Source organism: Nycticebus coucang, chromosome 8 (genome assembly GCF_027406575.1).
Source record: "Nycticebus coucang isolate mNycCou1 chromosome 8, mNycCou1.pri, whole genome shotgun sequence".
In the NCBI taxonomy this organism is placed as follows: Eukaryota; Metazoa; Chordata; class Mammalia; order Primates; family Lorisidae; genus Nycticebus; species Nycticebus coucang.
In genome coordinates, this window is record NC_069787.1 from 1,848,860 (window position 1) to 1,861,719 (window position 12,860).

General features: G+C 52.7%; 1 protein-coding gene across 3 annotated transcripts in view; it reads right to left on the reverse strand.

The window, feature by feature from the left end:
• MGLL (monoglyceride lipase) overlaps positions 1 to 12,860 on the reverse strand; it is a 133,671-nt gene that overhangs the window by 13,612 nt on the left and 107,199 nt on the right. For all 3 annotated transcript variants that reach the window (XM_053599651.1, XM_053599652.1, XM_053599650.1), the window contains exon 6: positions 5,701 to 5,790. In XM_053599651.1, the coding sequence (XP_053455626.1) occupies positions 5,701 to 5,790 (90 nt within the window). The remainder of the gene's footprint in view (positions 1 to 5,700; positions 5,791 to 12,860) is intronic.

Below are 12,860 nucleotides of genomic sequence, written 5' to 3' on the forward strand. Positions count from 1 at the left end.
AGAAATAGAGAGACAAGAAAGGGCTCCTGGGGTTGGTCACAGAACTGCAAAATCACATAGTCTCAAGTCTTAAAATTAAATGTTGCTGACAACTGTTGGAACATGGACTAGAGGATGAGGACAGGGAATTATGGTTATTTTTCCTAAGTGTGATATAGGAAGTCCCCAGGTTACGAATGAGATAGGTTTTGTAGGTTTGTTCTTAAGCCAAATTTGTATGTAAGTTGGAAAAGGTGCATTTACTGATTACCTGTAATAGCCTCTGTTCGTAAGTGTGAGTCATACCCCAGGAGGGTGTTTGTAACTCGGGGACTCCTGTAATGGTATGGAGACATGCGTGGACGCCCCTATTCTGGACCTGTCCTCGGGGGCAGTGCCGCTGAAGTTCTCAGGTACACTCAGGTCACAGTGTCCACAATTTACTTTCAGACAGCTCAGCCAAAACAAGGAATCTACTTTGTAGATTCTTGTATGCGACCCCCAAAGCACAGGCAACAAAATAAAAAATAGATAAAACTGGACTATATCAAAGGACCTTGTCAACAGACTAAAAAACAGCAGCTGAGGACTGGGAGAAAATATCTGCAAATCATATGTGTATGTGAGGTTAATAAATATCCAGAACATACCCAGAGCTATGACTCAACAATAAAAATGCCCACACGACCCTATTCAGACTGGGCAGAGGATTTGCACAGACATTTCTCTAAAGGCACACGGATGAGCAGTGAGCAGGTGCAGATGCTCAAGGTCACTAACCATCAGGGCGACACAGATCAAAGCCCCCGGGAGGGACCACCTCCTACCCATGAAGATGTTTAGTATCAAACCCAGAACATGACGAGTGCCTGTGAGGAGTGAGAACCCTTATGCTCTGCTGTGGGCGGGAGGGGGTCAAAAGGTATAATTGCTCTTGAAAAGTTTTCCCCCCTCAAAAACTTAAAAACAGATTTACCATGTGATCCAGCAATCTCATTTCTGGGTATGTGCTCAAAAGAAGGGAAAGCAGGCCGGGTGCGGTGGCTCACACCTGTAATCCCAACACTCTGGGAGTCCAAGATGGGTGGATTACTCGAGCTTAGGAGTTAAGACCAGCCTGAGCAAGAGCGAGACCCTGTCTCTACTAAATAAAAAAAATAGAAAAACTAGCTAGGCGTTGTGGTGGCACACACCTGTAGTTCCACCTACTCGGGAGGGTAAGGCAGGAGGATTGCTTAAGCCCGAGAGTTTGAGATTGCTGTGAGCTGTGATGACACCATTGCACTCTACCAAGGTTGACAGAAGGAGACTCTGTCTCAAAAAAAAAATAAAGAATGGAAAGCAAGGTCTCAAAGAAGTATTTATACCCCCATATTCACAACAGCCAAGACGTGTCTTTGAGAGCTCTCTGCCCACGGTATGTTCTCATGTGAGCCCTCTGGGCAGGCGCCTTCCTCCCTCCTCCTCTGCCGAGGCTGTGCCATGGGGGAGCAGCTCAGCTAGGCCTGCTTGGAGCAGAAGCCTCCTCGGCATCTCTGGTCTCACCAGCCCTGGGCTTCCTGACAGCCCCTCTGCAGTTACTAACTTTCCAGCTGTTTCTAGGACCTGCCTCTCCCACCATCAGAGCTGCTTCCCCCAGCGTTAGTGCTGGGAGTGAGGAGCGGGGCTGGGAGCAGAACACCCATGGGGTGCGGTGCAGGGCTCAGGGCAATGCAGACCAGCTCAGGCACTCTGGCCACCACCCCATGGAGCCGCCCACACCCAGAGACCTCCTATGCCTGGGTGTGTTGTTAGGACATTGGTAAATTTCCAGCTACCTCAGATAAACAAGTATCCTTTGGGGAAATATAAAATACGAAGGATGGACAGTCACAAAATAAAATCTGCGGGCCAAAGGGAGCTTACTGGAAAGTTAATATCTTGTTCTCAGAAAGAACTTCTGTGGGAGGCTGTGTCCTGGGGACAGAGTGGGAAGCTGGGCCTATCTTTAGCTCTGGCTACAATTAGTTGAAGGCCTCTGAGCCTGCGGGAGCCTTCCGAGGGCCTCCTGGCAGAGTGGGTGGAGGACACACAGGAAATTGGGAACGTGGGCTGACTCCTTGCCGCTGGACACATCTGAAGCACTGGGTGGGGTGGGGTGAGATGAGGAGAGGCCCCCACCCATAGAAATGGAAGGAGGTGGGTTGGCCACTTTACGCAGCCCCCAGGGCGCACAGCTCACCCTGTGGCCGGCCCACGTGTGCACAATCCAGCCAGATGCACATGGAGGGCCTTCTGGTATTTACAGAGAACAGAGATTTGCTTCTAGAAGACAAACGGTTCAACAGATAAACAGTGGAGGGTCCTGGTGCAAGGCGTGCTCAGAATCACAGTGTCCGTCCTTCCTGCTCATGCTCCTTCCATGGCTGGGACTGTGGGGCTCAGAAAGGAAGCAGTGGACCAGCCTGTGAGCACTGGGTGGTCACACAGCAGGCTGCCCCCCTCACCTCCGCCCCCAGCGTCCTTGGCCAGACAGCCACTTAGAATACATTCAAGGCTTCTCTGAGGGGGAGAGATGGCCCATTCTGAACAGCCCACCGCTGGGTGTGGAATGATGGCTGTGTCAGGGCTCTGATGTGCTAGCCAGTGACCCTGAAGTGAAACCATAAGTGGCCGAGCAACGACTTCTTTTGTTTCCCAGGTTTTAGTACCCAGAGCCCTTGGCCCACAGCAGAGAGACCTGGACTCACATTCTTCCTTAGTAGCTGTGTGTCCTGGGGTAAGTGACTTGCTCTTGCTGGGCCTGAATTGCTACAACTGTAAACACCAACACGGACACTAAGACTGACTTCCTGGGGTCATGGCCACACCAGAGGGCTGTGGCGGCTGGCGTAAGAAGGGCGCCAACACGGTGCCCTGGTGGTGTTGAGACAATAAGAAGGCTTTTTCTGCCTTTTTTTCCTGGAGGCTTCACGCTTGCAGGGAAACTAGAGCTTTGAGGGGGTGGCTGTGAGGCCACACTTGTGCCGGGCACTGACAGCCCTGGGTAGGTTGTGAGAACACTTACCACAGCAAACCCCAGACACGCTCTGCTGTCTGAGTGACCTGCTTCCCTGTAGATGAGATTCCAGATCTGCCCCCAGCCCACCCTCTGTGTGGGCAGCCGTGTGTCCCACCTGCCTCCCTGCCCTGCCTCACTCAGCTTGTTAGGCAAATGTCTTTTCTTTGTGAGGCTTTTATAGCTACAGGGTTCCATGGGAAATATCTCAGCTAAGGATGTGCCTTAAGACTGCCGAGGCAGGATGCCTTTCCTGAGCACACTTCCCCCACGGCGTTGCTATTTTTAAAGCCCAGCAGAATGTTCAAAGGGAGAGAGAGGCAGAGCCATGGCAGGCAGGGCTAATTCTCTCTGCAGAGAAATGGGAACTCTTGTTCCTTATTTTTCTGGCTACAGTCTAGCCTTAGGCTGGTCAGTGACCTGTCTTCCGTGTGTCAGCAGTGACATTTACTAGTGTTTCTAAACAACCACATCGGTGGCCTGGCCCCCGGGGAGGCTTTCACAGGGTGGTATGCAAAGAACACAGGTCTCAGCAGGGAAGGGGCAGAGGAGGGTGCCCCTTCTCAGGAAGGCAGTCAGAGGAGTTCCTCATCATTGCAGAAATGCGGATTAAAAAAAAGCTCTGGAATTTGATACTTGTAAACAAAGAGGGTTTGATTCCAACTCTCTTGGGATGGAATAAAAGATTGGATAAACAACGCAGCTTTGCACCTGGATGGTGGGTTCAGAGATTTCACAGGGAGGTTTCTCTTATTTATTTATGTATTTATTTATTTTTGAAACAGAGTCTCACTCTGTCACCCAGGCTGGAGAGCTGTGCCGTCAACCTAGTTCACAGCAACCTCAAACTCCTGGGTTCAGACAATCATCCCACCTCAGCCTCCTGAGTAGCTGGGAGGTGCCCACCACTATGCCTGGCTAATTTTTCTCTTTTTTAGTAGAGATGGAGTGTCGCTTTTGCTCAGGCTGGTGTTGAACTCCTGGGCTCAAGCAATCCTCCTGCCTCGGCCTCCCGTAGTGTTGAGATTACAGGTGTGAGCCCTCGTGCCCAGCCATGTCTCTCTTTTAAACTCATAGTTGTCCTAGCTCAGCTCCCCAGAAGATAACTGGTGTTGCCAGAGGTGGCACATTCCAGCTACAACCTCCGCTGGGTTGTGAGCAGGTGAGGAAGCCCGTCCCCACACTGAAGTCCCTTTACAGAGGGAGACCTGAACCCAGAGCAAGGCCCTGGGCCATGGGCTGAGGGGCCCAGTTACTGCAAAATACGAAGAAGAGCTCAATGATCGGGAAGTTATTCAGACAAGTAATTTAACCCCTCCGAGCCTTGGTCTCCTCATCTGTGAAGTGAGGCTAATGTTGATCTCATTCATGTCAGGATTAGACCAAACAGGGAGTGTTTGCCTTTGATCTTTGTGGGTCTGAAGGCTGTGCCTCTTCACTGTACCAGTCTGCTTTTGGAATTTTTCTTTCTGTACTGAAATGCTAGTCAGTGGTCCTGGAAGGTCAAATTTGGCCTCAGATGTGGGTTTGGAAGATACCATGATTTTGAACTGATGTGGATAGATGGCTTGTACAGATCAGATCCCTCTGGCTACCCACAGCCTCGTAGCTCCCAAGAGCCTCTGCCAGCCTGATTTTTAATTAGCTGGCCCTTGGAGGCCTGGGGTTTTTCAACTTCTAGTCCCCTTCCATCATGTTAAGGTCTGTTCCCCTTGAGTTGCCCACTCTCTAAGCAACTCTGGAACAGGAGGCCAAATTTTCAATGAAGTTAGAATACAGCTGCCCAGGGAGACCTAGGAAGACCACCATAATGCCAGAGCACCCTGCTCTATCTCCCTGCGTTCTCAAGGAGCCACTGATCTCAAACCCCTAAAGCAAGAGGGGGAACTGAGGCAAAAGAGAGGCACATTGATTTGCTTAATTGTGAAGACAAATTTGGTGCCTTGAGATGCGGCCTACCCCAGCTGCAAGCCCACAGGGAAGGCGGAGGTGGGGGTCTCAGGCTAACCACCAGGGGGTGATGCAGGCAAGTCCTCTCTCCTTGTGGGGCTCGGTTTGCTCAGGGGCAGGATGGGCAGTTCCTTCCTCTGCTACCACCACCCCAATTTACCCCCCAGGGAGTCGCCTTCCTCTACTCTCAGTTTGTAGGGAGGGGGAGCTGCAGCCCTGTTCCCCTTCCTGGTCAGATTATGCAGGTCTGAAAAGTCAGTCCATGGGAATCAGCCTGGACACTTTCGCTGGAAAGAAGTGCTGCCTTTCCCACTGGGGTTGCTCATGTAGAACTGCCAGTGATTTTCTTTGCCTCCACCAGGGAAAAGCCTATCTGGGAATGAAGCCGAACCAAGGAGCTTCCTTCCCTGAGAGCTAGGAGAGACAGTGGGAGAATAAGACTTGCTGCCTTGGATCCAGCCTGCCTGAAGTCTTCAGTTTCACCGCTACCTCAAATCATTTTGACTTGGGTTTCTGTCACCTGCCACCAGAGATGTGACCGGTAGGCACACAATTGCCTTACAAGCAACCACTGCTTCCGTCTCACCCAAACTCGAAGCAGCAACATCTCATGCCTCTTCACATCCCCATCCATTCCCACAAGATGAGGGCAAAGCCAAAACCCGGACATTCCATCAGGACTGCTGCCCTCGCTGCAGGCCCCAACCACCCCTTAGTTTTCCATAGCCTCTCACCTCTGTCTTATTTCGAGAGAGCACGCTGGAGTCGATGGGCCCCAGGGACAGGTTTGGCAGGACAAGGTTGAGCACTTTTGCAGCAAGGACCTGGACGGAAGGGAAACGAGAGCTGTGAGCACACGGGGGTCCACGCCAGGCTCTTGCTAAGTGACAGTTTGCAGTGATTAAGGAGCATGATGCCCAAACGGAACCTCAGCCAGGTTCCTCCCCCAGGACTGAGTACTTAAGACCGAGTGCCCAAGATTCTGAGGTCTGACTTGTGACTTCCTGCCTCATCTGTCTGGTTTCTCAAGCTCTTGATTCTGTGTGGTCGCCTTCCCTGTAATCACTTACGGGCTGTAATTTTGAACAATCTGTAAGAGCTGCCTAGGCTGAGCTCCTGTACAAGGGCCGTTTCTCAGAGGTGCTGGGAATACAGGGCATGTGCGGGATCACTAGATCCGCGAGAGGGAAGCATTGTAGCTCAGAAGGACCCAGAGGAACTGCCCCATCAGAAGGACCTCCGCACTGCAGCAGAGCTGGTCACCAGCGGGATTAGGGCACCATGGGGCAGAGGAGAGGGGACCTGGCTTTGGTCTCTGCAGACCAAGATCTCAGCTTCACTGAGCCTCTGTTTCCACAGCTGCCAAAGAGGACCTCAGGGAAGGAAGGTTAATGGAGGTTACTGTGTGAGAAAGTCCAGGCACACAGTAGGTGCTTGGTATGTGCTCATTGAACTTGAGCCTGGTTCAAGCCCAAACCTTCCTTCCCCCTCCCTGTCACTCCTTTTGGATCTCAAATTTCCTCAGGAAAACAGAGAGCCCAGATCTCACACTTCTTCTGTCTGCAGAGAGGGCCTGTTTTCAATCCTGCACAGACACATGGGGATGGGAGATGCTATTTCCAAAGTGAGCTGTGAAATGCTGAATTTAGAATCACACGGAAGGTAATAAGCAGTGAATCCTTGGAGCATGTCAAGGGCACATGATGATAAGGGGACCGATCAATGCACACCAAGGAACCACCTTCTGAAGCATCAGGCACAGCCCTTCACTCTTTGCAAAGAGCATGAGCGTGACGGCAAGGTCCAACCTGTCCTGTGGCCAAGCAGCCCCAGCAGCCACTGACGTTGTCTGAGGCCACACTGCAGCTTGCCCTTTCCCCAGCCTCCCTTTAGACACAGAGCTAAACCCTCCTATCTCCTAGGGCTGCACAAGTGTGATGTAACTTCACACCACAATTCTTTTCAGGCCCCTGGGGATCAGGCAGGCAGCAAAAATGTCCAGGCAGACAAACCTCAGTCATGCCAGTGGCTGCCACCAATGTGCCACGGACTTTGCCAAGGCCTGGGCTCCGACTTGGGACGGTCTGATACAGAAATATGAGACAAGCCGACTTTAAGCACCACACTAGGGCATAGAATCGTAAGCCTCAAAGGAGGGACATGTATGTCCGGCTTATTCAAGAGTGGAGGTGGCAGCGTGCGTGGACAGCTCCACAGACAAGCTCAGGAAAGGAGAGGCTCGGAATTTCGGGAACTCCACATAAGGATTTGGGTATTTTTAAACACGGAGAAATTGCCTGTGAACTCCAAGAATGGGAAGCTCCTCTGGGAACCTAAATTTTGGAGTTGGGATCTGTGCTTTCAAAGGTTAAAAAAATCTAAGCATGACGGTGAGAGGGGCCTGAGTTGTGATGCTGCAGCCTTCACCAGACTCCATCTGTAGAAGAGGGATAGATTTCCCAAGGGCTTAGCCATCTCCTCAGCAATAGTGGTCTCAGGGGAAAAATAGGAGTCTGTATTTCAAAGTTATAGACAATTCTGCTGCTCTTGGTACCTCCTGCCATAGCTCTTGCCATGACAATTGATTGGATGTGACCCTGCCACTCCCTTGAGCCACAGTGAGGCTCTGTGTGACAGGATGGTGTGCAAATGCCAGCCTCCCAGACAGCTCCGGGATGGCCTGTGTGCCTGCCCTGCCCCTTGCAGCCCTCTCAAGGATGTGGCCATTTTCCTGAAAACAGCTTCCTGCCTGTTCCTAGACGGTCAAGAGCCAGGGAACAGCCCGGGACATACCACCTCAGCACTCGCCTGCCAGAGGTGAAAGAGCATGGCTGTGCAGCCCCGTTCATCAGAGCCCACTACCAGATTTCTCATTTCGCCATATGTTTTGGAGGCTCATCACCTGGTTCTTTGTGGATGTGGTACAGTGGTGCTGGTCCGTCTGCAGGATTGGTCATTTATAAAGAGACAGACTTACCTTGGTCTTTAAATCTGTGTTCATGATGTTGGCACTGCTTAAATCTAAAGATTGATACAAGGAAGGGCCGAGGCCTCTCCTCCTGGGCTCTAGAGAAGATGCTGACAGCTCAGGCTGCCACCACGAGAACCCGCCTTGTTCTGGCTTACAGGGGATGGGTGGGGACACAGAGAGCCAGGAGCAAATCTATCTCAGGAGAGAATTATAGGAAAAACCTCCTGTCCTCTTACCCAGCACACAGTCTTTTCATCTTCCACTAAAGGGGAACTGTAGTGCATCTGAAGGACTAGAAAGAAAAGAACTTCATAGGAAGAGAAAAGGGAGCACTACTTCCTAGACGCACTTGCCCTACAAAATGAGCAATGCTCGGGGTGCGTCCCTGGAAGGAGCAAGGTGACAGTGGCCACTCGCTGGCAGAGTAAGGCAAGGCCTGGGGAGACTCTCCCCCCTGGCTGTGGTGATCTATTGCCACATGCACAGACAGCAGATGCGGTGAGGCTGGAGGTGGGAGGCGACGTCCACTGGAGGTGTCCAGTGAGCACCTGCTGCCACGGGACTTGCAGGGCTGGCAGGTGTTGTCACACCCTTGAAGGAGCTGGTGCTGGTGGGTCTGGGGTGGAGGAGTGCACTAAAAGGACCAGCTCGTTAAGGTGACACTTCCGTGGATGATGATGTAGAAGAAGGGCCCCTTCAGGACCTGCTCTCAGTGTCTGCATGGGGTGTTATGTCCTAGAGCTGAGCCCCAGCAGGTGTACCCTGAGAACAGAAACATCTTTCGGTGCTGACGTCCTGGGCGTGAGTGAAGAGCAGAGAGCGTGTGTGAAAAGGCAGCAGGGGGCCCAGGCTGGAGACACGTTCAGGTGACAGGAGCAGGAAGACCAAAATATGAAGGAAAGTTCTCAGTCCAGGGAACTGGCGGGTGACGCCCTGTCTTCCCAGGAAGATAGCACAGTCTGCAGTGTTCCGTCCCTTCAACCCAGTTGGCTTACAGCAGCAGGTATGGCGTGCCCATGATGATATTCTAGGACCTCCCTGCTCAGAGGGAGACCTCTTCAGACCAGCAGCACCAGCGGCTACAGGGCACACCAGGCCCAGCATCCGTGTGTGTGTGTGTGTGTGTGTGTGTGTGTGTGTTGGAGTCTGAGGAGCTGGTAGCTGGTGTGTCCAAAAAGCACCGCACAGGCCTCTTCCCGGGTCCTGCCTGAGAGATTCTGATTGCAGCGGCCTGAGGTGGGGACATGGCATCAGCGTCTTTTCATAAAGCTCCCTTCTGAGCCCAATCAGCGTAGAAGTGCTCCTGATGCAATGGTCAGGACAGAGGTAGGCAAGTCTCTCAGGACAGCTCTGCAGGACGAGCTGCCTCTTAGAAGGAGCCACGATAAGAGATGTTTAGACAGCCCCGACTTTCAGCTATTTCTCTAAACCTAAGTTCCAAGTCACATTCCTAACAGGACTCAGCTGGACAGAGGCAAATCTTTCTATGACGATAATCTCATGGCTTAAAAAAAAAAAATAGGCGCTTACCCTCTTCCCCACAAAAACCCCAAGAAAAAGGAGGAGCAATGACACGGGGGCAAGACACTTGGAACAACTTCAGAAGAGGCCCTTCTCCTGCTGTTCTTTGAAGGTTCGTTGATTTTATGAGCCTAGTGGCTCCTGGAGGAGGAGAGGGCAGGAAGGGTGGAGGAAGCCCTGAGCAGAGGAAGTGGGTTGACTTAGGATGGAGGAAGACAGAGGGGTGAGCTGGGGTGTCACGGCCACCTGGGGAGGAAGCAGTAGGGAAGGAAAGAGCCACCGCAGCACCCACACCTGCACAGACCAACACTGCCACGGCCAACCACATGGCTGTGCTCCTGCTGCAGCCTCAGCCTCCACCAGCAGCAGGATTACACCAGGGAAGCTCAGAGGGCAACAGCTCACCTGTACGGAACTTGGAATCCAAAACATTAACGCACTCGATGCCTTTCCCATCCACTCACTCAAAATCTCTGGACAGTCCTGTGGAGTGTGGAGACAGCCTTGGATCCAGCTCAGGGCCGTGGAGCTCCAGGGAGGGCCACCCCGTTGAGCTAAGATCCCTACCCGCCCCACGGCCCTGACGGGCCACGCGAGGTTTACATAGCCTCGGAGCTCCCAAAGACACCAACTCAAGCCAGACCTCATTCATTGTCACCTGAGGACAATTTGGGGGTCCACACCCACAGCAAATGGCCACATAGTCTCAGGACCCCAAATGGGGAAGAGGCCAATAAAGACACGGAGAAACCTGACCAGGATACTCGGAGGCAAATCCTGACTCGAATGTCGACTCTGAATCCATGAAAAAGCCCATGACCGCCAGCGTCTTCATCTGTAGAACAGGGACCCTGAAGCCAGCTGAGAAGGGCCCCAGGGACAGTCACCTGAGACCTGCTTCCTGCACAGCCTCTGTCCCTAATTCTCCTTCTGGCTTCTGGCCCTGAGGAGACGTTCAGTAAATACGTGAACTTTGGGAAATGCGTGTCACCTGTCTTCTTGCAACAAAATGGTATCGTCACCACAAACCAGGGCAGCTCTCCTACATCTAAAGTTGACATCCTGCTGAGCAGATCTCCAGGGGCATCCAGATTAACTGCAGTGCCCCGCGCTTTAAATACTAGGGAGGCACACAGAGGCCTTTACTAGTCCCGAAGGCATTTAGCTCCCTGAGATGCGTCTGAGCTTCTGCCAGAGTGGGGCTGGCCACGAGGACGGCAGTGACAGATGCCTCTCCTACAGCGGCTCCAGAGAGCAGCCCTGTGTGCTGGAGGCTAGGACTCTCCACCTTCTATGGGGGCAGCATTACAAGGGTCACAGGATGGCTGCATGAGGGACATAGCAAGAACCCTTGGGATCATGCCAGATTTTCTTGAGAGAGAAAGTACAGCTCAAGACAGACATAAAATAGAAAGCGCTGTGGGCCTTTCCCAGTGAGCCTCACCAAGAAGGGCTCACCCAGGAGGGATGGCAGGGACATGCTGAGAGGATGACTTGCACTTCAAATCTTGCATGTCTAGAAATCTGAACCCAGCTATTAGACACCAGCTGCCTGCAGGACAGAGAAGTGACTCCTCACAGCGGGTCCCCGGTGCTGCCAAATGGACCACTGCATGGTCATAGCTAAGTTCTGAACTTCGGGGCTTAAATCTACCCATAGTTTGAGAGAACAGCAATTCCCCATGCCCCACCAGCTTCCCCACCACCTCCCACACCCCACTCCTGCAAGGGCTTTCTAGGTTCCAGTGGCTAAAAGCAGATGCGCAGCATTCAGGGGAAAGTGGACTACAGCCACAGTAAGCTGAGCTCAGGCACGTTTCAGGGTGAAAGGGTGCATCCTTTCACTCACTGGCCTGGGATGCTGCTCAGCTAACAATTTGTTTCATTTCCTTGTGCACAAATTGGGAATAATTCCCTCTCCTTCCAGGGTGGTGCCGGAGAGGAAGTGCTGCAGTGCGCGTCAGGACTGAGCTCCAGGCTCACCCTGGCACCCCTTCTCCCCACTTGGTGAGGTGCCTGGTGTGGCTAGGAGAGGAAGCCTCTTGAAGTTCTGGCTGGTTCCTGCAGGCCTCTCCCAGGACCACAGGGGACGCGGGCAGAGGTCATTTAGAATGGTTCCTCCTGTCAGGCTGAGGCCACATCCCCTAGCTAGAGAAAGAAGAAGGCCTATAGCCTGTGACACTTTCCTGTGTGCTGCCCCGGACAAGGACGGTGAGCAGCTGAGAGGTGAGCTTGGAGCTGGACACGCTATTAGCTGGGAGCCCCTGCTGCCTACTCCACACCAGCCAGGAGACAGGGAGTCATGCCCACAGAGCCCCCTGGCACAAACCAAGACTAGCTCTGATGCTTCGAACTTCTGTTTCTAAATTTCCACCCTGCCCCTTTCTTGGTGAAACGACTTTCTCAGCAGAGACAATGTCTGGGGGCCCAATCCATCCTTATTCTCTCTCCTCAGGCAAAATATCTCAGCTTGTTAAGCATCCGTGAAGAACCAGAAGGTGGCAAGATTTAGGGCAGTGGGGGTGATCTGGCCTGCTCACACTCCTGGGGTTGGGGGTGGGGGTGGTCATCTTCTACATGACAATCTGCATTCAAAGGATTAGTCTCATGCTGCCACCTTAACAATTTTTGGGGAGTTGCTATAGTAGGTGCATGGTGCCATGGAACAAACCACTGGGTGGTTTGAGGCCAGGACTGGATCTTGTGCTCTGATGCCCACTCACGGCTGGACTCAGGGAAGCTCCCTCCACCTCGCCCAGGAGGAGGAGGCCAAGTGCTCATCTCTGAGCAAGCAGCTGGAGCTGCCTCAGGGGAGACCTCACCTCACCAGGACTTACCCCACAGTGTGACCCTTGGGGGGTCTGGATGGGGAAGGAGCAAAACCACACAATGATACCCCAAGCCCGCCCCCCACCTTGTCGTGCACAGCACACACCCCCATTTGTGTAGAGGAGAATGGAAGGCGTGCGCCTTGACTATGGCCATGTGGGCTCTCTCAGCCAGGCACCTGGTCAGCGGCCCACCCCCAACGCAGAGGGAGACTTTTCGCTGTACCCACTTTTCTATCTTCTGTATTCTGAACATACTACCAGTGTTCTCTTTTTTTTTTTTTTGAGACAGAGTCTCACTTTGTCGCCTTGGTAGAGTGCCGTGGCGTCACAGCTCACAACCACCTCAAACTCTTGGGATTAAGTGATTCTCTTGTCTCAGCCTCCCGAGTAGCTGGGACTACAGGCGCCGGCCACAATGCCTGACTTTGTGTTTTTTTTAGAGATGGGGTCTCACTCTGGCTCAGGCTAAACTCGTGAGCTTAGGTAATCCACCCACCTCGACCTCACACAGTGCTAGGATTACAGGCGTGAGCCACCATGCCCGGCCACTACCAGTGTTCTTAAAACTTTT